General features: G+C 54.4%; 1 protein-coding gene across 1 annotated transcript; it reads left to right on the forward strand.

The window, feature by feature from the left end:
• Window positions 1-852: 852 nt before the first annotated feature.
• Window positions 853-27831, forward strand: kirrel3l (kirre like nephrin family adhesion molecule 3, like; the record flags this gene model as incomplete). Its single annotated transcript, XM_070870035.1, has 14 exons — window positions 853-1002; window positions 2025-2174; window positions 9002-9159; window positions 9778-9928; window positions 11320-11425; window positions 17649-17797; window positions 19609-19736; window positions 21235-21361; window positions 21452-21552; window positions 25110-25308; window positions 25416-25555; window positions 26254-26358; window positions 26969-27055; window positions 27376-27831. Coding segments are annotated over 14 exons (2207 nt in total), but the record flags the coding sequence as incomplete, so codon positions are not given.

The following is a 27831-nucleotide window of genomic DNA, read 5'->3' on the forward strand; positions in this document are numbered from 1 at the left end:
CACACTCACACACACGCTCTCTCTCACACACACTCACATACTGACTCTCTCTCTTTCACACTCGCTTTCTCACACACACACTCTCTCTCTCTCTCTCTCTCTCACACTCACTTTCTCACACTCACACACTCGCTTTCTCACACACGAGAGAAAGGGGGAAGAGAGGGTGTGGGAGAGAGGCAGGAGGGTGAAAGCTTATCAGAAATAGGAGCAGGTGTGGGCCATTCGGCCCCTCGAGCCTGCTCCACCATTCAATACGACCATGGCTGATCCGATCATGGACTCAGCTCCACTTCCCCGCCCGCTCCCCATAACCCTTCACTCCCTTATCGCCCAAAAATCTGTCTATCTCCACCTTAAATATATTCAATGTCCCGGCCTCCACAGCTCTCTGGGGCAGAGAATTCCACAGAGTTACAACCCTCTGAGAGAAGAAATTCCTCCTCATCTCAGTTTTAAATGGGCGGCCCCTTATTCTAAGACCATGCCCCCTAGTTCTAGTCTCCCCCATCAGTGGGAACATCCTCTCTGCATCCACCTTGTCAAGCCCCCTCATAATCTGATACGTTTCGATAAGATCGCCTCTCATTCTTGAGAGTGAGTGAGAGGGAGGGAAGGGGAGTGAGAGGGATGGTGGGTGAAAGAGGGAGAGAGGGAGAGGGGAGGGGGGAGGGAGAGACGGAGGGTGGGGTGTGGGGAGAGGGGGAGAGCAAGAAGGGAGGGGGAGGGAGAGGGAGGGTGGTGGAGGAGCGGCGAGGGAGCGGGGAGTGAGGGAAGAGGAGTTTTGTCCGTCGAGTGTTTCTGAGCCACTTGATCCCATGTTGACCTGTGACCTTCGCTCTCTGCCATCAGGTCGTGCGGCCCATTTCTCCCAGCAGCCCTCAGACCAGGTGGTGGTGGCTGGACAGTTGGTGACCCTGAGCTGTGGGGTCAGCGGGTATCGTGGCATCGTCCAGTGGACCAAGGATGGACTAGCCCTCGGAGCGGAGCGCGACCTCCCGGGTACGTGACACTGGGGGGGGGGGCAGGGGGCGTAACCTCCCGGGTATGTGACCCTGGGGGGGGGGCAAGGGGCGCGACCTTCTGGATACATGACCCTGGGGAGGGCAAGAGGCGCGACCTCCCGGGTACGTGACACTGGGGGGGGCAGGGGGCGCGACCTCCCGGGTATGTGACCCTGGGGGGGGGGGGCAAGGGGCGCGACCTTCTGGGTACATGACCCTGGGGGCAGGGGGTGCGACCTCCTGGGTACATGACCCTGGGGGGCGCAGGGAGCGCGACCTCCCGGGTACGTGAACCTGGGGGGGGGGGGCAGGGGGCGTGACCTCCCGGGTATGTGACCCTGGGGGGGGGGGCAAGGGGCGCGACCTCCTGGGTACATGACCCTGGGGGCAGGGGGCACGACCTCCTGGGTACATGACCCTGGGGGCAGGGGGCACGACCTCCTGGGTACATGACCCTGGTGGGGGGGGGGCCAGGGGGCACGACCTCCCGGGTACCTGACCCTGGGGGGGGGGGGGGCCAGGGGGCACGACCTCCTGGGTACGTGACCCTGTGGGGGGGGGGGCAGGGGGCACGACCTCCTGGGTACGTGACACTGGGGAGGGTGGAGGGGACTGTGCGGAGGAGATGGGGGGAGGGGGGAGGGGACTGTGTGGAGGAGGATGGGGAGGAGGGGAGGAGGGGACTGCGGAGGAGGATGGGGAGGGGGGGAGTGGGAGGGGACTGTGCGGAGGAGGATGGGGAGGGGGGGAGTGGGAGGGGACTGTGCGGAGGAGATGGGGGGAGTGGGAGGGGACTGTGTGGAGGAGGATGGGGGGAGGGGGGAGGGGACTGCGGAGGAGGATGGGGAGGGGGAGAGTGGGAGGGGACTGCGGAGGAGGATGGGGAGGGGGGAAGTGGGAGGGGACTGTGTGGAGGAGGATGGGGAGGAGGGGGGAGGTACGCAGGCCGCACTGTGGCACAGCACAGTTGCCCCTCAGGACCCTAACCCTCTGATTCTCGTTCTCCGCCCCCGGGAGCAGGGTGGTCCCGATATTCGGTCAGCGGGGAGCTCAGTGCGGGCGAACACAATCTGCGCATCGAAGCGGCCCAGCTCGAGGATGACGCGGTTTATGAATGTCAGGCCACGCAGGTCGGGCTGAGGTCACGGAGGGCAAGGCTCAACATTCTCGGTGAGTTCGTGTCCGGGGTCACTCACTAACTGTACAGAGTCACTGTTTATTCAGGGTAAGGGTCACTCACTAACTGTACAGAGTCACTGTTTATTCAGGGTAAGGGTCACTCACTGTAACTGTACAGGGTCACTGTTTATTCAGGGTAAGGGTCACTCACTAACTGTACAGAGTCACTGTTTATTCAGGGTAAGGGTCACTCACTGTAACTGTACAGAGTCACTCTTTATTCAGGGTAAGGGTCACTCACTAACTGTACAGAGTCACTGTTTATTCAGGGTAAGGGTCACTCACTAACTGTACAGAGTCACTGTTTATTCAGGGTAAGGGTCACTCACTGTAACTGTACAGAGTCACTGTTTATTCAGAGTAAGGGTCACTCACTAACTGTACAGAGTCACTGTTTATTCAGGGTAAGGGTCACTCACTGTAACTGTACAGAGTCACTGTTTATTCAGGGTAAGGGTCACTCACTAACTGTACAGAGTCACTGTTTATTCAGGGTAAGGGTCACTCACTAACTGTACAGAGTCACTGTTTATTCAGGGTAAGGGTCACTCACTCACTGTACAGAGTCACTGTTTATTCAGGGTAAGGGTCACTCACTCACTGTACAGAGTCACTGTTTATTCAGGGTAAGGGTCACTCACTAACTGTACAGAGTCACTGTTTATTCAGGGTAAGGGTCACTCACTAACTGTACAGAGTCACTGTTTATTCAGGGTAAGGGTCACTCACTAACTGTACAGAGTCACTGTTTATTCAGGGTAAGGATCACTCACTAACTGTACAGAGTCACTGTTTATTCAGGGTAAGGGTCACTCACTAACTGTACAGAGTCACTGTTTATTCAGGGTAAGGGTCACTCACTAACTGTACAGAGTCACTGTTTATTCAGGGTAAGGGTCACTCACTGTAACTGTACAGAGTCACTGTTTATTCAGGGTAAGGGTCACTCACTGTAACTGTACAGAGTCACTGTTTATTCAGGGTAAGGGTCACTCACTAACTGTACAGAGTCACTGTTTATTCAGGGTAAGGGTCACTCACTGTATCTGTACAGAGTCACTGTTTATTCAGGGTAAGGGTCACTCACTAACTGTACAGAGTCACTGTTTATTCAGGGTAAGGGTCACTCACTGTAACTGTACAGAGTCACTGTTTATTCAGGGTAAGGGTCACTCACTAACTGTACAGAGTCACTGTTTATTCAGGGTAAGGGTCACTCACTAACTGTACAGCGTCACTGTTTATTCAGGGTAAGGGTCACTCACTGTGTAACTGTACAGAGTCACTGTTTATTCAGGGTAAGGGTCACTCACTAACTGTACAGGGTCACTGTTTATTCAGGGTAAGGGTCACTCACTAACTGTACAGCGTCACTGTTTATTCAGGGTAAGGGTCACTCACTGTGTAACTGTACAGAGTCACTGTTTATTCAGGGTAAGGGTCACTCACTGTAACTGTACTTGTCACTGTTTATTCAGGGTAAGGGTCACTCACTAACTGTACAGAGTCACTGTTTATTCAGGGTAAGGGTCACTCACTAACTGTACAGAGTCACTGTTTATTCAGGGTAAGGGTCACTCATTAACTGTACAGAGTCACTGTTTATTCAGGGTAAGGGTCACTCACTGTGTAACTGTACAGAGTCAGTGTTTATTCAGGGTAAGGGTCACTCACTAACTGTACAGAGTCACTGTTTATTCAGGGTAAGGGTCACTTACTAACTGTACAGTGTCACTGTTTATTCAGGGTAAGGGTCACTCACTGTAACTGAACAGAGTCAGTGTTTATTCAGGGTAAGGGTCACTCACTAACTGTACAGAGTCACTGTTTATTCAGGGCAAGGGTCACTCACTGTGTAACTGTCCAAAGTCACTGTTTATTCAGGGTAAGGGTCACTCACTAACTGTACAGTGTCACTGTTTATTCAGGGTAAGGGTCACTCACTAACTGTACAGAGTCACTGTTTATTCAGGGTAAGGGTCACTCACTAACTGTACAGAGTCACTGTTTATTCAGGGTAAGGGTCACTCACTAACTGTACAGAGTCACTGTTTATTCAGGGTAAGGGTCACTCTCTAACTGTACAGAGTCACTGTTTATTCAGGGTAAGGGTCACTCACTAACTGTACAGAGTCACTGTTTATTCAGGGTAAGGGTCACTCACTGTAACTGTACAGTGTCACTGTTTATTCAGGGTAAGGGTCACTCACTAACTGTACAGAGTCACTGTTTATTCAGGGTAAGGGTCACTCACTGTAACTGTACAGAGTCACTGTTTATTCAGGGTAAGGGTCACTCACTAACTGGACAGAGTCACTGTTTATTCAGGGTAAGGGTCACTCACTGTGTAACTGTACAGAGTCACTGTTTATTCAGGGTTAGGGTCACTCACTAACTGTACAGAGTCACTGTTTATTCAGGGTAAGGGTCACTCACTAACTGTACAGAGTCACTGTTTATTCAGGGTAAGGGTCACTCACTAACTGTACAGGGTCACTGTTTATTCAGGATAAGGGTCACTCACTAACTGTACAGAGTCACTGTTTTTTTCAGGGTAAGGGTCACTCACTGTGTAACTGTACAGAGTCACTGTTTATTCAGGGTAAGGGTCACTCACTGTAACTGTACAGAGTCACTGTTTATTCAGGGTAAGGGTCACTCACTGTAACTGTACAGAGTCACAGTTTATTCGGGGTAAGGGTCACTCACTAACTGTACAGAGTCACTGTTTATTCAGGGTAAGGGTCACTCACTAACTGTACAGAGTCACTGTTTATTCGGGGTAAGGGTCACTCACTAACTGTACAGAGTCACTGTTTATTCAGGGTAAGGGTCACTCACTGTGTAACTGTACAGAGTCACTGTTTATTCAGGGTAAGGGTCACTCACTAACTGTACAGAGTCACTGTTTATTCAGGGTAAGGTTCACTCACTAACTGTACAGAGTCACTGTTTATTCAGGGTAAGGGTCACTCACTGTAACTGTACAGAGTCACTGTTTATTCAGGGTAAGGGTCACTCACTGTAACTGTACAGAGTCACTGTTTATTCAGGGTAAGGGTCACTCACTAACTGTACAGAGTCACTGTTTATTCAGGGTATGGGTCACTCACTAACTGTACAGAGTCACTGTTTATTCAGGGTAAGGATCACTCACTAACTGTACAGAGTCACTGTTTATTCAGGGTAAGGATCACTCACTAACTGTACAGAGTCACTGTTTATTCAGGGTAAGGGTCACTCACTAACTGTACAGGGTCACTGTTTATTCAGGGTAAGGATCACTCACTAACTGTACAGAGTCACTGTTTATTCAGGGTAAGGATCACTCACTAACTGTACAGAGTCACTGTTTATTCAGGGTAAGGGTCACTCACTGTGTAACTGTACAGAGTCACTGTTTATTCAGGGTAAGGGTCACTCACTGTTTAACTGTACAGAGTCACTGTTTATTCAGGGTAAGGGTCACTCACTGTGTAACTACAGAGTCACTGTTTATTCAGGGTAAGGGTCACTCACTAACTGTACAGAGTCACTGTTTATTCAGGGTAAGGTCAATCACTAACTGTACAGAGTCACTGTTTATTCAGGGTAAGGGTCACTCACTAACTGTACAGAGTCACTGTTTATTCAGGGTAAGGGTCACTCACTAACTGTACAGAGTCACTGTTTATTCAGGGTGAGGGTCACTCACTAACTGTTCAGAGTCACTGTTTATTCAGGGTAAGGGTCACTCACTGTAACTGTACAGAGTCACTGTTTATTCAGGGTAAGGGTCACTCACTGTGTAACTGTACAGAGTCACTGTTTATTCAGGGTAAGGGTCACTCACTAACTATACAGAGTCACGGTTTATTCAGGGTAAGGGTCACTCACTGTGTAACTGTACAGAGTCACTGTTTATTCAGGGTAAGGGTCACTCACTAACTGTACAGAGTCACTGTTTATTCAGGGTAAGGGTCACTCACTAACTGTACAGAGTCACTGTTTATTCAGGGTAAGGGTCACTCACTGTAACTGTACAGAGTCACTGTTTATTCAGGGTAAGGGTCACTCACTAACTGTACAGAGTCACTGTTTATTCAGGGTAAGGGTCACTCTCTAACTGTACAGAGTCACTGTTTATTCAGGGTAAGGGTCACTCACTAACTGTACAGCGTTACTGTTTATTCAGGGAAAGGGTCACTCACTGTAACTCTACAGAGTCACTGTTTATTCAGGGTAAGGGTCACTCACTGTGTAACTGTACAGAGTCACTGTTTATTCAGGGTAAGGGTCACTCACTAACTGTACAGAGTCACTGTTTATTCAGGGTAAGGGTCACTCACTAACTGTACAGAGTCACTGTTTATTCAGGGTAAGGGTCACTCACTGTGTAACTGTACAGAGTCACTGTTTATTCAGGGTAAGGGTCACTCACTGTAACTGTACAGAGTCACTGTTTATTCAGGGTAAGGGTCACTCACTAACTGTACAGAGTCACTGTTTATTCAGGGTAAGGGTCACTCACTAACTGTACAGAGTCACTGTTTATTCAGGGTAAGGTTCACTCACTAACTGTACAGTGTCACTGTTTATTCAGGGTAAGGGTCACTCACTGTGTAACTGTACAGAGTCACTGTTTATTCAGGGTAAGGGTCACTCACTGTGTAACTGTACAGAGTCACTGTGTATTCAGGGTAAGGGTCACTCACTAACTGTACAGAGTCACTGTTTATTCAAGGTAAGGGTCACTCACTAACTGTACAGAGTCACTGTTTATTCAGGGTAAGGGTCACTCACTGTAACTGTACAGAGTCACTGTTTATTCAGGGTAAGGGTCACTCACTAACTGGACAGAGTCACTGTTTATTCAGGGTAAGGGTCACTCACTAACTGTACAGAGTCACTGTTTATTCAGGGTAAGGGTCAGTCACTTACTGTACAGAGTCACTGTTTATTCAGGATAAGGTTCACTCACTAACTGTACAGTGTCACTGTTTATTCAGGGTAAGGGTCACTCACTGTGTAACTGTACAGAGTCACTGTTTATTCAGGGTAAGGGTCACTCACTGTGTAACTGTACAGAGTCACTGTTTATTCAGGGTTAGTGTCACTCACTAACTGTACAGAGTCACTGTTTATTCAGGGTAAGGGTCACTCACTAACTGTACAGAGTCACTGTTTATTCAGGGTAAGGGTCACTCACTAACTGTACAGGGTCACTGTTTATTCAGGGTAAGGGTCACTCACTAACTGTACAGAGTCACTGTTTATTCAGGGTAAGGGTCACTCACTGTGTAACTGTACAGAGTCACTGTTTATTCAGGGTAAGGATCACTCACTAACTGTACAGAGTCACTGTTTATTCAGGGTAAGGGTCACTCACTGTTTAACTGTACAGAGTCACTGTTTACTCAGGGTAACGGTCACTCACTGTAACTGGACAGAGTCACTGTTTATTCAGGGTAAGGGTCACTCACTGTGTAACTGTACATAGTCACTGTTTATTCAGGGTAAGGGTCACTCACTGTTACTGTACAGAGTCACTGTTTATTCAGGGTAAGGTCACTCACTAACTGTACAGAGTCACTGTTTATTCAGGGTAAGGGTCACTCACTAACTGTACAGAGTCACTGTTTATTCAGGGTGAGGGTCACTCACTAACTGTTCAGAGTCACTGTTTATTCAGGGTAAGGGTCACTCACTAACTGTACAGAGTCACTGTTTATTCAGGGTAAGGGTCACTCACTGTGTAACTGTACATAGTCACTGTTTATTCAGGGTAAGGGTCACTCACTGTTACTGTACAGAGTCACTGTTTATTCAGGGTAAGGGTCACTCACTGTAATTGTACAGAGTCACTGTTTATCCAGGGTAAGGGTCACTCACTAACTGTACAGAGTCACTGTTTATTCAGGGTAAGGGACACTCACTAACTGTACAGAGTCACTGTTTATTCAGGGTAAGGGTCACTCACTGTAACTGTACAGAGTCACTGTTTATTCAGGGTAAGGATCACTCACTAACTGTACAGAGTCACTGTTTATTCAGGGTAAGGGTCACTCACTGTGTAACTGTACAGAGTTACTGTTTATTCAGGGTAAGGGTCACTCACTAACTGTACAGAGTCACTGTTTATTCAGGGTAAGGGTCACTCACTCACTGTACAGAGTCACTGTTTATTCAGGGTAAGGGTCACTCACTCACTGTCCAGAGTCACTGTTTATTCAGGGTAAGGGTCACTCACTAACTGTACAGAGTCACTGTTTATTCAGGGTAAGGGTCACTCACTGTGTAACTGTACAGAGTCACTGTTTATTCAGGGTAAGGGTCACTCACTCACTGTCCAGAGTCACTGTTTATTCAGGATAAGGGTCACTCACTGTGTAACTGTACGGAGTCACTGTTTATTCAGGGTAAGGGTCACTCACTGTGTAACTGTACGGAGTCACTGTTTATTCAGGGTATGGGTCACTCACTCACTGTCCAGAGTCACTGTTTATTCAGGGTAAGGGTCACTCACTAACTGTACAGAGTCACTGTTTATTCAGGGTAAGGGTCACTCACTAACTGTACAGAGTCACTGTTTATTCAGGGTAAGGGTCACTCACTAACTGTACAGAGTCACTGTTTATTCAGGGTAAGGGTCACTCACTAACTGTACAGAGTCACTGTTTATTCAGGGTAAGGATCACTCACTCACTGTACAGAGTCACTGTTTATTCAGGGTAAGGGGTAAGGGTCACTCACTCACTGTATGGACTCACTGTTTATTCAGCGGGGTCAGGGTTTGATGCAGTGTATATTTAGTGACGAGAATAATGCTTTGCCTGTAGTTGCCCCGGACAGTCCTGTGATCGAGGGTGGTCCATTGTTGACGCTCAGGGCCCAGACTCACTATAACCTGACGTGTGTGTCGAGTGGGGCAAAGCCAGCCGCGGACATCAGTTGGTACAAGGACGGAGAGCTCCAGGTCTCCGCACTCTACAGCAAGGTGAGAATCCTCGCTGGCCATCTCAACCCATCACCCCCAGGGTGGAGCCCCGCAATTGGTTGGGAAAAAATGATGAATTTCCTCAGCCAGTTAATGGCCAAGGAGGGTGTGGGGATTGAGGGTAAGTTCCATATAGACCAGCCCAGCAATTCCCTTCACCGCCCATCATACCCGTCAATATTCCGTGGTCCATGGTCCATGGTCAACACAGGTTTCCCTGGGATCCTGGTACAGGGTTTGGGTCCATTGGGATTGTGCACAGTGGGAGTGAATGGGAAGGGGTTTGGGTCCATTGGGATTGTGTACAGTGGGAGTGAATGGGAAGGGGTTTGGGTCCATTGGGATTGTGTACAGTGGGAGTGAATGGGAAGGGGTTTGGGTCCATTGGGATTGCGTACAGTGGGAGTGAATGGGAAGGGGTTTGGGTCCATTGGGATTGCATACAGTGGGAGTGAATGGGAAGGGGTTTGGGTCCATTGGGATTGGGTACGGTGGGAGTGAATGGGGAGGGTGTGATGTGGGTCCTGGGGTTGGGTCTGCCACTATTGGAGCTGAGAGTGGGTGTTGTGGTTCCCGTGTTCATCCTTTGTTGGTCTGATTGTGGAATTCCCTCCGCAGTGTTTAATGGATGATGGGAAGAGGGAGAATGCGACATCTGTTCTTCCAATTATCCCCGAAAGCAGGGAGACAGGAATCTCCTACATCTGTCGCGCCAGTAACCAGGCCTCACCTGCAGGGAGGCAGGTCTCCGCAACCCTCAACGTCCAATGTGAGTCCCTGCCAACATCTTCAGCTTGCATTTATATAGCGCCTATAACATAGTAAAACGTCCCACGGAGCTTCACGGGATCCATGGTCAAACACAATTTGGCACAAAGCCACAGGAGGAGTTATTAGGGACAGGCGACCAACAGCTGGGTCACAGAGCTGGGTTTTAAACAATGTCATAAAGGAGGAGAGAGAGGCGGAGAGGTTTAGGGAGGGAGTTCCAGAGCTTGGGGCCCAGGCAGCTGAAGGCACGGCCACCGATGGTGGAGCGATTATAATCAGGGATGGTCAGGAGGGCAGAATTAGAGGAGCGCAGAGATCTCAGGGGGTTTGTGGGGCTGGAGGAAGTTACAGAGATAGGGAGGGGTGTAGGGGCTGGAGGGTTCTAGAGATAGGGAGGGGTGTAGGGGCTGGAGGGGGTTAATGAGATAGGGAGGGGTGTAGGGGCTGGAGGACACTACAGAGATAGGGAGGGGTGTTGGGGCTGGAGGGTTATAGAGATAGGGAGAGGTGTAGTGGCTGGAGGGTTATAGAGATAGGGAGGGGTGTAGGGGCTGGAGGAGGTTATGGAGATAGGGAGGGTTGTAGGGGCTGGAGGGGGTTACAGGAATAGGGAGGGGTGTTGGGGCTGGAGGAGGTTACAGAGATAGGGAGGGATGTAGGGGCTGGAGGAGGTTATAGAGATAGGAAGGAGGTGGGGAGGATTTGGAGGGATTTGAATGTGAGCACCTCTCTACAATAGTCACTGTGTCACAGCCAAACCCAATCTTGCCCTCACACAACATCCACTCCCACCCCCATGACACACACAAGTCGGGGTAAATTGTTCGTATCACAGCGCACAGGAGGATCCCATTGGGCCCATCGAGCCCGTGCTGTGCCGGCTCTGTGACAGAGCGACCCAATCAGTCCCACTCCCCCCCTGCCCTTTCCCCACAGCCCCGGCACATTTCCCCTTCCAGTATTTACCCAATTCCCGGTTTGAAAGTCACTATTGAACCTGCTCCGACCGAGCTTTCAGGCAGCGCGTTCCCGGTCACAACAACTCGCTGCGTAAAAACATTCTCCCCCATCTCCCCCTCTGGTTCCATCGCCGATTATCGTCAATCTGTGTCCCTCTGGTTACCCGCCCTCCTGCCCCCAGGAACAGGTTCTCCTGATTTACTCCGTCACAACCCCTCGTGATTTTGAACACCTCGATCAAATCTCCCCCTTAACCCTCTCTGCTCCCTGGAGAACGATCCTATGTTGTTGAGGGGGCGAGGGGGTTCTGGTTTGTTTGGTGGCTTTGGCCATATTTCATTGGCTCTTTCTCTTGGCCAATCAGTGCTTTGACCTGGCTTAAGCTCCTCCCACTATAACGTTGTGTGTTCTCCATTCATCCAATCACAGACCCCCCTGAGGTGTCTCTCTCGGTGCATCCAATGTCCGCTACTGAAGGAGCAAAGGTCAGGTTCACCTGCCTAGCTGCAGCTAACCCTGAGCTGGTGTCGTATCGGTGAGTTATGCAAGGCGTATCTTAATCCACACAGGATTTATCCTGTAAGATTTATCTGCACCTTACTGGGTTCGGACTTGAGACAAAACTTACTGGGTTCGGACTTGTGAGACAAACCTTACGAGGTTCGGACTTGTGAGACAAAACTTACTGGGTTCGGACTTGAGACAAAACTTACTGGGTTCGGACTTGTGAGACAAACCTTACGTGGTTCGGACTTGTGAGACAAACCTTACGTGGTTCGGACTTGTGAGACAAAACTTACTGGGTTCGGACTTGTGAGACAAAACTTACTGGGTTCGGACTTGTGAGACAAAACTTACTGGGTTCGGACTTGTGAGACAAAACTTACTGGGTTCGGACTTGTGAGACAAAACTTACTGGGTTCGGACTTGTGAGACAAACCTTACGAGGTTCGGACTTGTGAGACAAACCTTACGTGGTTCGGACTTGTGAGACAAAACTTACTGGGTTCGGACTTGAGAGACAAAACTTACTGGGTTCGGACTTGAGAGACAAACCTTACGTGGTTCGGACTTGTGAGACAAAACTTACTGGGTTCGGACTTGTGAGACAAAACTTACTGGGTTCGGACTTGTGAGACAAAACTTACTGGGTTCGGACTTGTGAGACAAAACTTACTGGGTTCGGACTTGAGACAAAACTTACTGGGTTCGGACTTGTGAGACAAACCTTACGTGGTTCGGACTTGTGAGACAAAACTTACTGGGTTCGGACTTGTGAGACAAAACTTACTGGGTTCGGACTTGTGAGACAAAACTTACTGGGTTCGGACTTGTGAGACAAAACTTACTGTGTTCGGACTTGAGACAAAACTTACTGGGTTCGGACTTGAGACAAAACTTACTGGGTTCGGACTTGTGAGACAAAACTTACAAGGTTCGGACTTGTGAGACAAAACTTACTGGGTTCGGACTTGTGAGACAAACCTTACAAGGTTCGGACTTGTGAGACAAACCTTACTGGGTTCGGACTTGTGAGACAAACCTTACTGGGTTCGGACTTGTGAGACAAACCTTACTGGGTTCGGACTTGTGAGACAAACCTTACTGGGTTCGGACTTGTGAGACAAACCTTACTGGGTTCGGACTTGTGAGACAAACCTTACTGGGTTCGGACTTGTGAGACAAACCTTACTGGGTTCGGACTTGTGAGACAAACCTTACTGGGTTCGGACTTGTGAGACAAACCTTACTGGGTTCGGACTTGTGAGACAAACCTTACTGGGTTCGGACTTGAGACACAAAACTTACTGGGTTCGGACTTGTGAGACAAACCTTACTGGGTTCGGACTTGAGACACAAAACTTACTGGGTTCGGACTTGTGAGACAAACCTTACTGGGTTCGGACTTGAGACACAAAACTTACTGGGTTCGGACTTGTGAGACAAAACTTACTGGGTTCGAACTTGTGAGACAAAACTTACTGGGTTCGGACTTGTGAGACAAACCTTACGTGGTTCGGACTTGTGAGACAAACCTTACTTGGTTCGGACTTGTGAGACAAAACTTACTGGGTTCGGACTTGAGACAAAACTTACTGGGTTCGGACTTGTGAGACAAAACTTACTGGGTTCGGACTTGTGAGACAAAATTTACTGGGTTCGGACTTGTGAGACAAACCTTACGTGGTTCGAACTTGTGAGACAAAACTTACTGGGTTCGGACTTGTGAGACAAACCTTACGTGGTTCGGACTTGTGAGACAAACCTTACTTGGTTCGGACTTGTGAGACAAAACTTACTGGGTTCGGACTTGAGACAAAACTTACTGGGTTCGGACTTGTGAGACAAACCTTACTGGGTTCGGACTTGTGAGACAAACCTTACTGGGTTCGGACTTGTGAGACAAACCTTACTGGGTTCGGACTTGAGACAAAACTTACTGGGTTCGGACTTGTGAGACAAAACTTACTGGGTTCGGACTTGAGACAAACCTTACTGGGTTCGGACTTGTGAGACAAAACTTACGGGGTTCGGACTTGTGAGACAAAACTTACTGGGTTCGGACTTGAGACAAAACTTACTGGGTTCGGACTTGAGAGACAAACCTTACAAGGTTCGGACTTGTGAGACAAACCTTACTGGGTTCGGACTTGAGACAAAACTTACTGGGTTCGGACTTGAGAGACAAACCTTACAAGGTTCGGACTTGTGAGACAAAACTTACTGGGTTCGGACTTGAGAGACAAACCTTACAAGGTTCGGACTTGTGAGACAAACCTTAACGCAGAGACTCGGGAGGGGGACTGGTGGCAGTAATGGAGCAGAGAGCCTCACCGACTGAGGGCAGAAGGATAAGAACATAAGAAATAGGTGGAGTGGGCCATTCGGCCCCTCGAGCCTGCTCCGCCATTTAATACGATCATGGCTGATCCGATCATGGACTCAGCTCCACTTCCCCGCCCGCTCCCCATAACCCTTCACTCCCGTATCAGTTAAGAAATTATCTATTTTTGTCTTAAATATATTCAATGTCCCGGCCTTCACAGCTCTCTGGGGCAGTGAATTCCACAGATTTACAACCCTCTGAGAGAAGAAATTCCTCCTCATCTCAGTTTTAAATGGGCGGCCCCTTATTCTAAGACCATGCCCCCTAGTTCTAGTCTCCCCCATCAGTGGGAACATCCTCTCTGCATCCACCTTGTCGAGCCCCCTCATAATCTGATACGTTTCGATAAGATCACCTCTCATTCTTCTAAACTCCAATGAGTAGAGGCCCAACCTCCTCAACCTTTCCTCATAAGTCAACCCCCTCATCCCCGGAATCAACCGAGTGAACCTTCTCTGAACTGCCTCCAAAGCAAGTATATCCTTTCGTAAATATGGAAACCAAAACTGCACGCAGTACTCCAGGTGTGGCCTCACCAATACCCTGTATAACTGGAGCAAGACTTCCCTGCTTTTATACTCCATCCCCTTTGCAATAAAGGCCAAGATACCATTGGCCTTCCTGATCACTTGCTGTACCTGCATACTAACCTTTTGTGTTTCATGCACAAGGACCCCCAGGTCCCTCTGCACACGGACCCCCAGGTCCCTCTGCACACGGACCCCCAGGTCCCTCTGCACACGGACCCCCAGGTCCCTCTGCACACGGACCCCCAGGTCCCTCTGCACACGGACCCCCAGGTCCCTCTGCACACGGACCCCCAGGTCCCTCTGCACACGGGTCCCCAGGTCCCTCTGCACACGGGTCCCCAGGTCCCTCTGCACACGGGTCCCCAGGTCCCTCTGCACACGGGTCCCCAGGTCCCTCTGCACACGGGTCCCCAGGTCCCTCTGCACACGGGTCCCCAGGTCCCCCTGCACACGGGTCCCCAGGTCCCTCTGCACACGGGTCCCCAGGTCCCCCTGCACACGGGTCCCCAGGTCCCCCTGCACACGGGTCCCCAGGTCCCCCTGCACACGGGTCCCCAGGTCCCCCTGCACACGGGTCCCCAGGTCCCCCTGCACACGGACCCCCAGGTCCCCCTGCACACGGACCCCCAGGTCCCTCTGCACACGGACCCCCAGGTCCCTCTGCACACGGACCCCCAGGTCCCTCTGCACACGGACCCCCAGGTCCCTCTGCACACGGACCCCCAGGTCCCCCTGCACACGGACCCCCAGGTCCCTCTGCACACGGACCCCCAGGTCCCTCTGCACACGGACCCCCAGGTCCCTCTGCACACGGACCCCCAGGTCCCTCTGCACACGGACCCCCAGGTCCCTCTGCACACGGACCCCCAGGTCCCTCTGCACACGGACCCCCAGGTCCCTCTGCACACGGACCCCCAGGTCCCTCTGCACACGGGTCCCCAGGTCCCTCTGCACACGGGTCCCCAGGTCCCTCTGCACACGGGTCCCCAGTACACGGACCCCCAGGTCCCTCTGCACACGGACCCCCAGGTCCCTCTGCACACGGACCCCCAGGTCCCCCTGCACACGGACCCCCAGGTCCCCCTGCACACGGACCCCCAGGTCCTGCTGTACTGCTGCACTCTGTGGGGCAGCAATGGGTCCCATGGACATCGGAACTCACCCGAGGTTCCCTTCTCCACGTTTCAGCCCCAGCATGCTAATCTACCACGGAGGCATCACAACCCATCCTGATCCCCCCCCTCCCCCCCCGCCAATCCTCACCCAAGTTTGCGGTTTGGGATGGCGAGCGGTGGTGGTTTGTTGAGGGGGCTTTGGGGGAGGAGCGGGGAGTCAGTTGTTGGAGGTGGGGAGGTGATGTTAGACCCGGGGACGGAACCTCTGTTGCTTGTGTGTCTCCCGAGGTCAGAGGCCAGTGTCAGAGGTCACGCCCTTTCCCCCCGGGTGTTTTAGTGACTGTATCCAGTGGGATTCCGCAGGGCTCAGCGCTGGGTCCCTTGCTTTTTGTGGTATACATCAATGAAGTAGACTTGAATGTAGGGAGCATGATAAGGAAATTAGCAGATGATACAAAAATTGTCCGTGTGGTTGACAGTAAGGAGGAAAGTTCCAGGAAGATATCGATGGACTGGTCAGGTGGGCAGAGCGGTGGCAAATGGAGTTCAATCTGGAGAAGTGTGAGGTAATGCATTTGGGGAGGGCTAACAAGGCAAGGAATACACATTAAATGGTCAGTCACTGAGAGGTGTAGAGGAACACAGGGACCGTGGAGTGCAGGTCCACAGATCTCTGAAGGTAGCAGGCCAGGTGGATAAGGTGGTTAAGAAGGCAAACGGAATACTTGCCTTTATTGGCCGAGGCAGGGAATACAAGACCAGGGAGGGTTATGCTTGAACTGTATAAAACACTGGTTAGGCCACAGCTGGAGTATTGCGTGCAGTTCTGGTCACCACATTACAGGAAGGATGTGATTGCACTGGAGAGGGTACAGAGGAGATTTACCAGGATGTTGCACTAGAGAGGGTGCAGAGGAGATTTACCAGGATGTTGCACTGGAGAGGGTACAGAGGAGATTTACCACGATGTTGCACTGGAGAGGGTACAGAGGAGATTTACCAGGATGTTGCACTGGAGAGGGTACAGAGGAGATTTATCAGGATGTTGCACTGGAGAGGATACAGAGGAGATTTACCAGGATGTTGCACTAGAGAGGGTACAGAGGAGATTTACCAGGATGTTGCACTGGAGAGGGTACAGAGGAGATTTACCAGGATGTTGCACTGGAGAGGATACAGAGGAGATTTACCAGGATGTTGCACTGGAGAGGGTACAGAGGAGATTTACCAGGATGTTGCACTGGAGAGGGTACAGAGGAGATTTACCAGGATGTTGCCGGGACTGGAGAATTTTAGCGATGAGGAAAGATTGGATAGGCTGGGGTTGTTTTCTGTGGAACAGAGGAGGCTGAGGGGAGACCTGATTGAGGTGTATAAAATGATGAGGGGCCTGGATAGAGTGGATAGGATGGACCTGTTTCCCTTGGCAGAGGGGTCAACAACCAGGGGGCACAGATTGACAGTAATTGGGGGGAGGTTTAGAGGGGGTTTGAGGGGAAATGTCTTCACCCAGAGGGTGGTGGGGGTCTGGGGGGGAACTCACTGCCTGAAAGGGGGGTAGAGGCAGAAACCCTCACCACATTTGGATGTACACTTGAAGTGCTGTAACCTGCAGGGCTACGGACCGAGAGCTGGGAAAGTCATCACCCTCGATTCCGAGGCACTGCCGATGAAGACTTGCCTCCACTCTTAACACGAGTCCTGAGGTGACTGAACAGTCCAATACGGGAACCACAGTCCCTGTCACAGGTGGGACAGATAGACGTTGAGGGAAGGGGAGGGTGGGACAGACAGACGTTGAGGGAAGGGGAGGGTGGGACTGGTTTGCTGCACGCTCCTTCCGCTGCCTGCGCTTGGTTTCTGCACGCTCTCGGCGACGAGACTCGAGGTGCTCAGTGCTTCCCGGATGCACTTCCTCCACTTAGGGCGGACTGGTCTTTGGCCCAGGGACTCCCAGGTGTCGGTGGGGATGTTGCACTTTATCAGGGAGGCTTTGAGGGTGGTCCCTTGTAACGTTTCCTCTGCCCACCTTTGGCTCGTTTGCCGTGAAGGAGTTCCGAGTAGAGCGCATGCTTTTGGGAGTCTCGTGTCTGGGGGCATGCGGACAATGTAGGATTAGGCTGGATGGCTCCAGGTCGGCCGGCGCGGACATGAAAGGCCGAAATGGCCTCCTACCGAGCTGTAACTTTCCGTGATGCTCTGCTGATGCTCTGTTTCATTGACCAGCTGGGCCAAAGGCTGGACTTCACTCGCTGGGGTAACGGGCGACAGTTTCGAGGCCGAGGTGGATCACACGTTCTTCACGGAGCCAGTGTCCTGTGCGGTGACTAACGACATCGGTTCGACAAATGCCAGCTCGCTGGTAGATGTTCAGTGTAAGCGGCCAAGAGTTCAAAATTTAACTGGCATGAGGGGGATTGGACGTACCTCCCCAGATACAGGAGTGTGTGAGAGAGGGGGGTTAGAGGGACCTCCCCAGATACAGGAGTGTGTGTGAGAGAGGGTTAGAGGGACCTCCCCAGATACAGGAGTGTGTGAGAGAGGGGGGTTAGAGGGACCTCCCCAGATACAGGAGTGTGAGAGGGGGGTTAGAGGGACCTCCCCAGATACAGGAGTGTGTGAGAGAGGTTAGAGGGACCTCCCCAGATACAGGAGTGTGTGAGAGAGTGGGGTTAGAGGGACCTCCCCAGATACAGGAGTGTGTGTGAGAGGGGTTAGAGGGACCTCCCCAGATACAGGAGTGTGTGTGAGAGGGGTTAGAGGGACCTCCCCAGATACAGGAGTGTGTGAGAGAGGGTTAGAGGGACCTCCCCAGATACAGGAGTGTGTGTGAGAGGGGTTAGAGGGACCTCCCCAGATACAGGAGTGTGTGAGAGAGGGGTTAGAGGGACCTCCCCAGATACAGGAGTATGTGAGAGAGGGTTAGAGTGACCTCCCCAGATACAGGAGTGTGTGAGAGAGGGGTTAGAGGGACCTCCCCAGATACAGGAGTGTGTGAGAGAGGGGTTAGAGGGACCTCCCCAGATACAGGAGAGTATGTGAGAGGCGTTAGAGGGACCTCCCCAGATACAGGAGTGTGTGAGAGAGGGGGGTTAGAGGGACCTCCCCAGATACAGGAGTGTGTGAGAGAGGGGTTAGAGTGACCTCCCCAGATACAGGAGTGTGTGTGAGAGGGGTTAGAGGGACCTCCCCAGATACAGGAGTGTGTGAGAGAGGGGTTAGAGGGACCTCCCCAGATACAGGAGTGTGTGAGAGAGGGGTTAGAGGGACCTCCCCAGATACAGGAGTGTGTGAGAGAGGGGTTAGAGGGATCTCCCCAGATACAGGAGTGTGTGTGAGAGGGGTTAGAGGGACCTCCCCAGATACAGGAGTGTGTGTGAGAGGGGTTAGAGGGACCTCCCCAGATACAGGAGTGTGTGTGAGAGGGGTTAGAGGGACCTCCCCAGATACAGGAGTGTGTGAGAGAGGGGTTAGAGGGACGTCCCCAGATACAGGAGCGTGTGTGAGAGGTTAGAGGGACCTCCCCAGATACAGGAGTGTGTGAGAGAGGGGTTAGAGGGACCTCCCCAGATACAGGGCGTGTGTGAGAGAGGGGTTAGAGGGACCTCCCCAGATACAGGAGTGAGAGAGAGGGTTAGAGGGACCTCCCCAGATACAAAAGATAGATTTAAGTTTTGTATGGACCCTAGCCGGGAATTGTTGAGGGTGAAAGACAGTTTTGGACATTAAATGAGACGCAGCTAATTGGGGATAGAGATGGGGAGTGTGGGGTCCATTGCGATGGGAGATGGGGAAAGTCCATTGGGATGGGAGATGGGGGGGTGTCCATTGGGATGGGAGATGGGGAGGGACCATTGGGATGGCCGATGGGCTGGTCCATTGGGATGGGAGATGGGGGGGTAACATTGCGATGGGAGATGGGGGGGGGGGACCATTGAGATGGGAGATGGGGGGGTACATTGAGATGCGAGATGGGTTGGTCCATTGGGATGGGAGATGGGGGGGTACATTGCGATGGGAGATGGGGGGGGACCATTGGAATGGGAAATGGGGGGGGGAACCATTGGGATGGATGAGGTCCGTTGAGGTGCGAGGGGAGTGAGGGGGCTGGAATGGAGCCGGTTGAGTGATGCCCGGGGTTTGAGGCCCAGGAACTAACACTGTCCTGCTGTTGTTTGACTGGCAGTCGGCCCCCGGCTGGTCTCTCAGCCCAGGCCCCTCACCGTGGATTTGGGAGTCGATGCTGTTTTCACCTGCTCCTGGGCTGGTAACCCACCTCTGACCCTCGCCTGGACAAAAAAAGGCTCAAGTGTGGTGAGTGTTTGTATTGTGGTATCACACCGCACACAGGGAGGCCATTGGGAGTAAACAGGTACTTTTCAGAATGGCAGGCAGTGACTAGTGGGGTACCGCAAGGTTCTGTGCTGGGGCCCCAGCTGTTTACACTGTACATTAATGATTTAGACGAGGGGATTAAATGTAGTATCTCCAAATTTGCGGATGACACTAAGTTGGGTGGCAGTGTGAGCTGCGAGGAGGATGCTATGAGGCTGCAGAGTGACTTGGATAGGTTAGGTGAGTGGGCAAATGCATGGCAGATGAAGCATAATGTGGATAAATGTGAGGTTATCCACTTTGGTGGTAAAAACAGAGACGGACTATTATCTGAATGGTGACAGATTAGGAAAAGGGGAGGTGCAACGAGACCTGGGTGTCATGGTACATCAGTCATTGAAGGTTGGCATGCAGGTACAGCAGGCGGTGAAGAAGGCAAATGGTATGTTGGCCTTCATAGCGAGGGGATTTGAGTACAGGGGCAGGGAGGTGTTGCTACAGTTGTACAGGGCCTTGGTGAGGCCACACTTGGAGTATTGTGTTCAGTTTTGGTCTCCTAATCTGAGGAAGGACATTCTTGCTATTGAGGGAGTGCAGCGAAGGTTCACCAGACTGATTCCTGGGATGGCGGGACTGACCTATCAAGAAAGACTGGATCGACTGGGCTTGTATTCACTGGAGTTCAGAAAAATGAGAGGGGATTTCATAGAAACTTTTAAAATTCTGACGGGACGGGACAGGTTGGATGCAGGAAGAATGTTCCCGATGTTGGGGAAGTCCAGAACCAGGGGTCACAGTCTAAGGATAAGGGGGAAGCCATTTAGGACCGAGATGAGGAGAAACTTCTTCACCCAGAGAGTGGTGAACCTGTGGAATTCTCTACCACAGAAAGTTGTTGAGGCCAATTCACTAAATATATTCAAAAGGGAGTTAGATGAGGTCCTTACTACTCGGGGGATCAAGGGTTATGGTGAGAAAGCAGGAATGGGGTACTGAAGTTGCATGTTCAGCCATGAACTCATTGAATGGCGGTGCAGGCTAGAAGGGCCGAATGGCCTGCTCCTGCACCTATTTTCTATGTTTCTGTGTTTCTCTGCCGGCTCTGTGACAGAGCGATCTGATCAGTCCCACTTAGCGTTCAGGACTGGGAGTGGAGGGTTCAGGGTTGGGGGTCGGGGGTCGGGTTGGGGGGAATCGACGGTCAGGGGGTCAGTGTTTGGGAGGTTCGAGGGTCGAGGTGGGGGTTCAGTGTTGGGGAGGTTCGAGAGTCGAGGCGGGGGTTCAGTGTTGGGGTGTGCGGGGGTCAGGGGTCGGGTTGGGGGTCAGGGGTCGGGTTGGGAGTTCAGGGTTGGAGGGGATCAAGGGTCAGGGATTTGTAGGGTCGGTGGGTTGGGGGGGGGTCGAGGGTCGGGGTGTTGGGGAGGGGGTCGAGGGTCGAATGGTTGCCCGCACTAATGCCCTCCTCTCCTCTCCCCAGGTCCTCAGCAATGGCAACACCCTCCACCTCAGGTCCGTGGCCCAGGAGGATTCTGGTACCTACGTCTGCAAGGCCATTGTCCCGAGAATCGGGGTGGCAGAGGAGGAGGTCAGACTGACAGTCAATGGTGAGTGGGGGGGGGGTTCCTGGGAACATTGCGGGGGGGGGTGGGGGCAGTGGGACAGGCGCTGACTAACCACCCCTCCGTGTCTTGCAGGACCCCCCATTATCAGCGGCGACGCGGTTCAGAGCGCGACCCCCGGGGACCGAGCGCGACTCGAGTGTTTCATCGGGAGCTCACCCCCGCCAGAGAAAGTGGTGAGTGCCCGGCAGAGCCCCCCCCGATATTTGGGGGGGGGGGGGGGAAGAGACAGGGGGAGAAGCTGGGGGCGGGGGGAGACACGGGTAGAGAGGGTGGGGGTGGGGGTGGGGGGGGGAGAAGAGAGAGACACGGGGAGAGGGGGGAGACAGGGGTACACAGGGAGAGGGTGGGGGAGGGGGAGACACGGGGAGAAGGTGGGGGAGGGGGATACACGGGAAGAGGGGGTGACACGGGGAGAAGGGGGAGAGACACGGGGAGAAGGTGGGGGAGAGAGACATGGGGAGAGGGTGGGGGAGGGGGAGACACGGGGAGAGGGTGGAGACACGGGGAGAAGGTGGGGGAGGGGGACACGGGGAGAGGGTGGGGGAGGGGGAGACACGGGGAGAGGGTGGAGACACGGGGAGAAGGAGGGGGAGGGGGACACGGGGAGAGGGTGGGGGAGAGGGAGACACGGGGAGAGGGTGGGGGAGAGGGGGGAGGAGAAGAGAGAGACACGGGGAGAGGGGGGAGACACAGGGAGAAGGGGGAGAGACACGGGGAGAAGGTTGGGGGGGGGGAAACAGGGAGAGGGGGGTACACAGGGAGAGGGTGGGGGAGGGGGAGACACGGGGAGAATGTGGGGGAGGGGGAGACACGGGGAGAGGGGGTGACACGGGGAGAAGGGAGAGAGACATGGGGAGAGGGTGGGGGGGGGGGGAAGAGGGTGGGGGAGGGGGAGACACGGGGAGAAGGGGGAGACACGGGGAGAAGGGGGAGACACGGGGAGAAGGGGGAGACACGGGGAGAAGGGGGAGACACGGGGAGAAGGGGGAGACACGGGGAGAAGGGGGAGACACGGGGAGAAGGGGGAGACACGGGGAGAAGGGGGAGACACGGGGAGAAGGGGGAGACACGGGGAGAAGGGGGAGACACGGGGAGAAGGGGGAGACACGGGGAGAAGGGGGAGACACGGGGAGAAGGGGGAGACACGGGGAGAAGGGGGAGACACGGGGAGAAGGGGGAGACACGGGGAGAAGGGGGAGACACGGGGAGAAGGGGGAGACACGGGGAGAAGGGGGAGACACGGGGAGAAGGGGGAGACACGGGGAGAAGGGGGAGACACGGGGAGAAGGGGGAGACACGGGGAGAAGGGGGAGACACGGGGAGAAGGGGGAGACACGGGGAGAAGGGGGAGGCACGGGGAGAAGGTTGGGGGGGGGGAGAGAGACATGGGGAGAGGGTGGGGGAGGGGGAGACACGGGGAGAATGTGGGGGAGGGGGAGACACGGGGAGAAGGGAGAGAGACACGGGGAGAGGGGGGAGACACGGGGAGAAGGGGGAGACACGGGGAGAAGGGGGAGACACGGGGAGAAGGGGGAGACACGGGGAGAAGGGGGAGACACGGGGAGAAGGGGGAGACACGGGGAGAAGGGGGAGACACGGGGAGAAGGGGGAGACACGGGGAGAAGGGGGAGACACGGGGAGAAGGGGGAGACACGGGGAGAAGGGGGAGACACGGGGAGAAGGGGGAGACACGGGGAGAAGGGGGAGACACGGGGAGAAGGGGGAGACACGGGGAGAAGGGGGAGACACGGGGAGAAGGGGGAGACACGGGGAGAAGGGGGAGACACGGGGAGAAGGGGGAGACACGGGGAGAAGGGGGAGACACGGGGAGAAGGGGGAGACACGGGGAGAAGGGGGAGACACGGGGAGAAGGGGGAGACACGGGGAGAAGGGGGAGACACGGGGAGAAGGGGGAGACACGGGGAGAAGGGGGAGACACGGGGAGAAGGGGGAGACACGGGGAGAAGGGGGAGACACGGGGAGAAGGGGGAGACACGGGGAGAAGGGGGAGACACGGGGAGAAGGGGGAGACACGGGGAGAAGGGGGAGACACGGGGAGAAGGGGGAGACACGGGGAGAAGGGGGAGACACGGGGAGAAGGGGGAGACACGGGGAGAAGGGGGAGACACGGGGAGAAGGGGGAGACACGGGGAGAAGGGGGAGACACGGGGAGAAGGGGGAGACACGGGGAGAAGGGGGAGACACGGGGAGAAGGGGGAGACACGGGGAGAAGGGGGAGACACGGGGAGAAGGGGGAGACACGGGGAGAAGGGGGAGACACGGGGAGAAGGGGGAGACACGGGGAGAAGGGGGAGACACGGGGAGAAGGGGGAGACACGGGGGAGAAGGGGGAGACACGGGGAGAAGGGGGAGACACGGGGAGAAGGGGGAGACACGGGGAGAAGGGGGAGACACGGGGAGAAGGGGGAGACACGGGGAGAAGGGGGAGACACGGGGAGAAGGGGGAGACACGGGGAGAAGGGGGAGACACGGGGAGAAGGGGGAGACACGGGGAGAAGGGGGAGACACGGGGAGAAGGGGGAGACACGGGGAGAAGGGGGAGACACGGGGAGAAGGGGGAGACACGGGGAGAAGGGGGAGACACGGGGAGAAGGGGGAGACACGGGGAGAAGGGGGAGACACGGGGAGAAGGGGGAGACACGGGGAGAAGGGGGAGACACGGGGAGAAGGGGGAGACACGGGGAGAAGGGGGAGACACGGGGAGAAGGGGGAGACACGGGGAGAAGGGGGAGACACGGGGAGAAGGGGGAGACACGGGGAGAAGGGGGAGACACGGGGAGAAGGGGGAGACACGGGGAGAAGGGGGAGACACGGGGAGAAGGGGGAGACACGGGGAGAAGGGGGAGACACGGGGAGAAGGGGGAGACACGGGGAGAAGGGGGAGACACGGGGAGAAGGGGGAGACACGGGGAGAAGGGGGAGACACGGGGAGAAGGGGGAGACACGGGGAGAAGGGGGAGACACGGGGAGAAGGGGGAGACACGGGGAGAAGGGGGAGACACGGGGAGAAGGGGGAGACACGGGGAGAAGGTGGGGGAGGGGAGACACGGGGAGAAGGTGGGGGAGGGGAGACACGGGGAGAAGGTGGGGGGGGGGGGAAGAGAGACACGGGGAGAGGGTGGGGGGAGTGGGAAAGAGGGTGGGGGGGGGAAAGAGAGACACGGGGAGAGGGTGGGGGGGGGGGAAGAGAGAGACACGGGGAGAGGGTGGGGGGGGGGAGAAAAGAGAGACACGGGGAGAGGGGGGTACACAGGGAGAGGGTGGGGGAGGGGGCGACACGGGGAGAAGGTGGGGGAGACACGGGGAGAGGGTGGGGGAGGGGGAGACACGGGGAGAAGGTGGGGTTGGGGAGAGGGTGGGGTTGGGGGGACGATGTGTTGGGGGGTTTTGGGGAGAGGGTGGGGTTCGGAGATTGGGGAGAGGGTGGGATTGGGGAGATTGGGGAGAGGGTGGGGTTGGGGGGACGATGGGTTGGGGGGTTTTGGGGAGAGGGTGGGGTTCGGAGATTGGGGAGACGATGGATTGGGGGGCTTCGAGGAGAGGGTGGGTTTGGGGGGATTTGAGGAGAGGGTGGGGTTTGGGGAAAAGTTTGGGATTTCGGGATTGGGGAGAAGGTGATGGGTTGCGGTTGGGGTAGACAGTGGGGTCGGAGGAATGATGTTGGGAGAGCGACACCTGACCTGTGACCTTCCCGTCAAAAAACCTCCAGGTGTGGTCGTGGAGAGAGAACGTTCTGGAATCGGGCTCCCAGGACCGCTACAGTGTGGAGTCGGTCAGCTTGGACTCGGGCACCATGTCCACGCTGTCCATTGACCGCCTGATGGAGGCCGATTTCCAACCCGTCTACAACTGCACAGCTTGGAACAGCTTTGGCTACTCCACAATGCTCATCGGCCTGAAGGAGCGCGGTAAGGAACTCTCCGGATCAATCCCCCGCTCGGCTCGCGTTGCCGTTGGCAGCCGATGCACCACGCGGTCGATCGTCCACTGACATTCTGTCCCTTGTCACCCGCAGAGGTCCTGAGGCTGGGCTTCATCGTCGTGTCCGCGATCGGGATCTTCATCCTCCTCATCATCATCTTCCTGGTGACCCTGGTCTCCATCTGTAGTCGCAGGTCAGGGAAAGGTAAGGTTCAAAGGTCGGGGCTCTCCTGCGTTCCGTGAATAAAACTGGGGGAGGCAAAGGGTCCGACACTGACCCTTCGACCTCAGGGACCGACGGTCAAATCAAACCTGCCCTGGGAGTGTTTGATGGGACAGTGTAGAGGGAGCTTTACTCTGTATCTAACCCCCTGTACCTGCCCTGGGAGTGTTTGATGGGGACAATGTAGAGGGAGCTTTACTCTGTATCTAACCCCCTGTACCTGCCCTGGGAGTGTTTGATGGGACAGTGTAGAGGGAGCTTTACTCTGTATCTAACCCCCTGTACCTGCCCTGGGAGTGTTTGATGGGACAGTGTAGAGCGAGCTTTACTCTGTATCTAACCCCCTGTACCTGCCCTGGGAGTGTTTGATGGGACAGTGTAGAGGGAGCTTTACTCTGTATCTAACCCCCTGTACCTGCCCTGGGAGTGTTTGATGGGACAGTGTAGAGGGAGCTTTACTCTGTATCTAACCCCCTGTACCTGTCCTGGGAGTGTTTGATGGGACAGTGTAGAGTGAGCTTTACTCTGTATCTAACCCCGTGCTGTACCTGCCCTGGGAGTGTTTGATGGGACAGTGTAGAGGGAGCTTTACTCTGTATCTAACCCCCTGTACCTGCCCTGGGAGTGTTTGATGGGACAGTGTAGAGGGAGCTTTACTCTGTATCTTATCCATGTTCATTCCGGGATCACTTTCCCATCTGCAGCTGAGAAAGGGGTCCGATTGTCCAAGAGTGACATCAGAGTCCAGATTGTCCACAGTGATCATGTCGCTGCTCGGAGAGATGAGGAAGATGAGGAAACAAAGGATCCCCTGGTAAGTGGTCTGTGTCTACACTGGGAGTGAATGGGAAGGGGTTTGGGTCCATTGGGATTGTATACAGTGGGGATGAATGGGAAGCGGTTTGGGTCCATTGGGATTGTGTACAGTGGGAGTGAATGGGAAGGGGTTTGTGTCCATTGGGATTGTGTACAGTGGGAGTGAATGGGAAGGGGTTTGGGTCCATTGGGATTGTATACAGTGGGGGTGAATGGGAAGGGGTTTGGGTCCATTGGGATTGTATACAGTGGGAGTGAATGGGAAGGGGTTTGGGTCCATTGGGATTGTGTACAGTGGGGGTGAATGGGAAGCGGTTTGGGTCCATTGGGATTGTGTACAGTGGGAGTGAACGGGAAGGGGTTTGGGTCCATTGGGATTGTGTACAGTGGGAGTGAATGGGAAGGGGTTTGGGTCCATTGGGATTGTGTACAGTGGGAGTGAACGGGAAGGGGTTTGGGTCCATTGGGATTGTGTACAGTGGGAGTGAATGGGAAGGGGTTTGGGTCCATTGGGACTGTGTACAGTGGGAGTGAACGGGAAGGGGTTTGGGTCCATTGGGACTGTGTACAGTGGACAGGATTTTCTACAATTTATTCTCGGATTACAGGCGACTAAAAGTGAGTCGACCGGAACGTCCCACACAGAGCACAGCGACCTTCTGGAGGAAGAGGCGGAGGATGGGACAGAGATGAAGGTGGGTTAATATCTCCACCAGAATATGATGGTGCGGGACTCCCAGTGAATCTTGTTAATGGCTGGGGGCAGGGGGTACCGGAGAATGGTCACCGCTCTCACCTCGGGCTGGGGGAGGGGGTTGGGCGTGGGAGTTATCTGGTGGGTTAGCGGAGTCTGGATGGGACGAGTTGGGCGGGGTGTGTTGGGAGCTTGGTGGGGGGGGGGGGAGTTGGGGGCTGGGCTGGGGGGGGTGGGGGTGGGGGAGGAGTTATTTGTTGGGTTGGGGAACGCGGTCTCTTGACCAGATCCTTAATGGTCCCGTGTCCACCCTTCCCGCAGGACCCGACCAATGGCTACTACAACGTCAGTGTCCGGGACCACCATCACCAGCCCCCGAGAAGGGGCTTCTCCGAATACATCCCCGGGTCCCAGCCCGGCTTCAACCCTCGCGGAGCTCCCCAGCTCTCCCCCGCCTCGGGCTACAACCCCCTGACCAGCCAGCCCAAGCTTTACGAGTACAGCCCCCGATACCCGGATGGCTCGCGGACCGCCTACCCGGCCCAGCAGCGGGTCTACCCCCAGGACCCCGTGTACGGCACCGCGCCCTTCCTGTCCGACCAGTACCCCCAAAGCTTCAGCACCTTTGTCAGCCCCGGGGTCTTCGGCAAGGCCGAGAGTTTCCAGCACAGCGATCACTCCGGCAAACTCTCGGCTTCCTCTCGTTTCTCCTGCGCCTCCTCCCAGCTCTCGGACTACGGGCGCCCCTCCCAGCAGCGCATGCAGACACACGTCTGA

The sequence above is a fragment of the Pristiophorus japonicus genome, unplaced genomic scaffold (genome assembly GCF_044704955.1).
Source record: "Pristiophorus japonicus isolate sPriJap1 unplaced genomic scaffold, sPriJap1.hap1 HAP1_SCAFFOLD_1096, whole genome shotgun sequence".
In the NCBI taxonomy this organism is placed as follows: Eukaryota; Metazoa; Chordata; class Chondrichthyes; family Pristiophoridae; genus Pristiophorus; species Pristiophorus japonicus.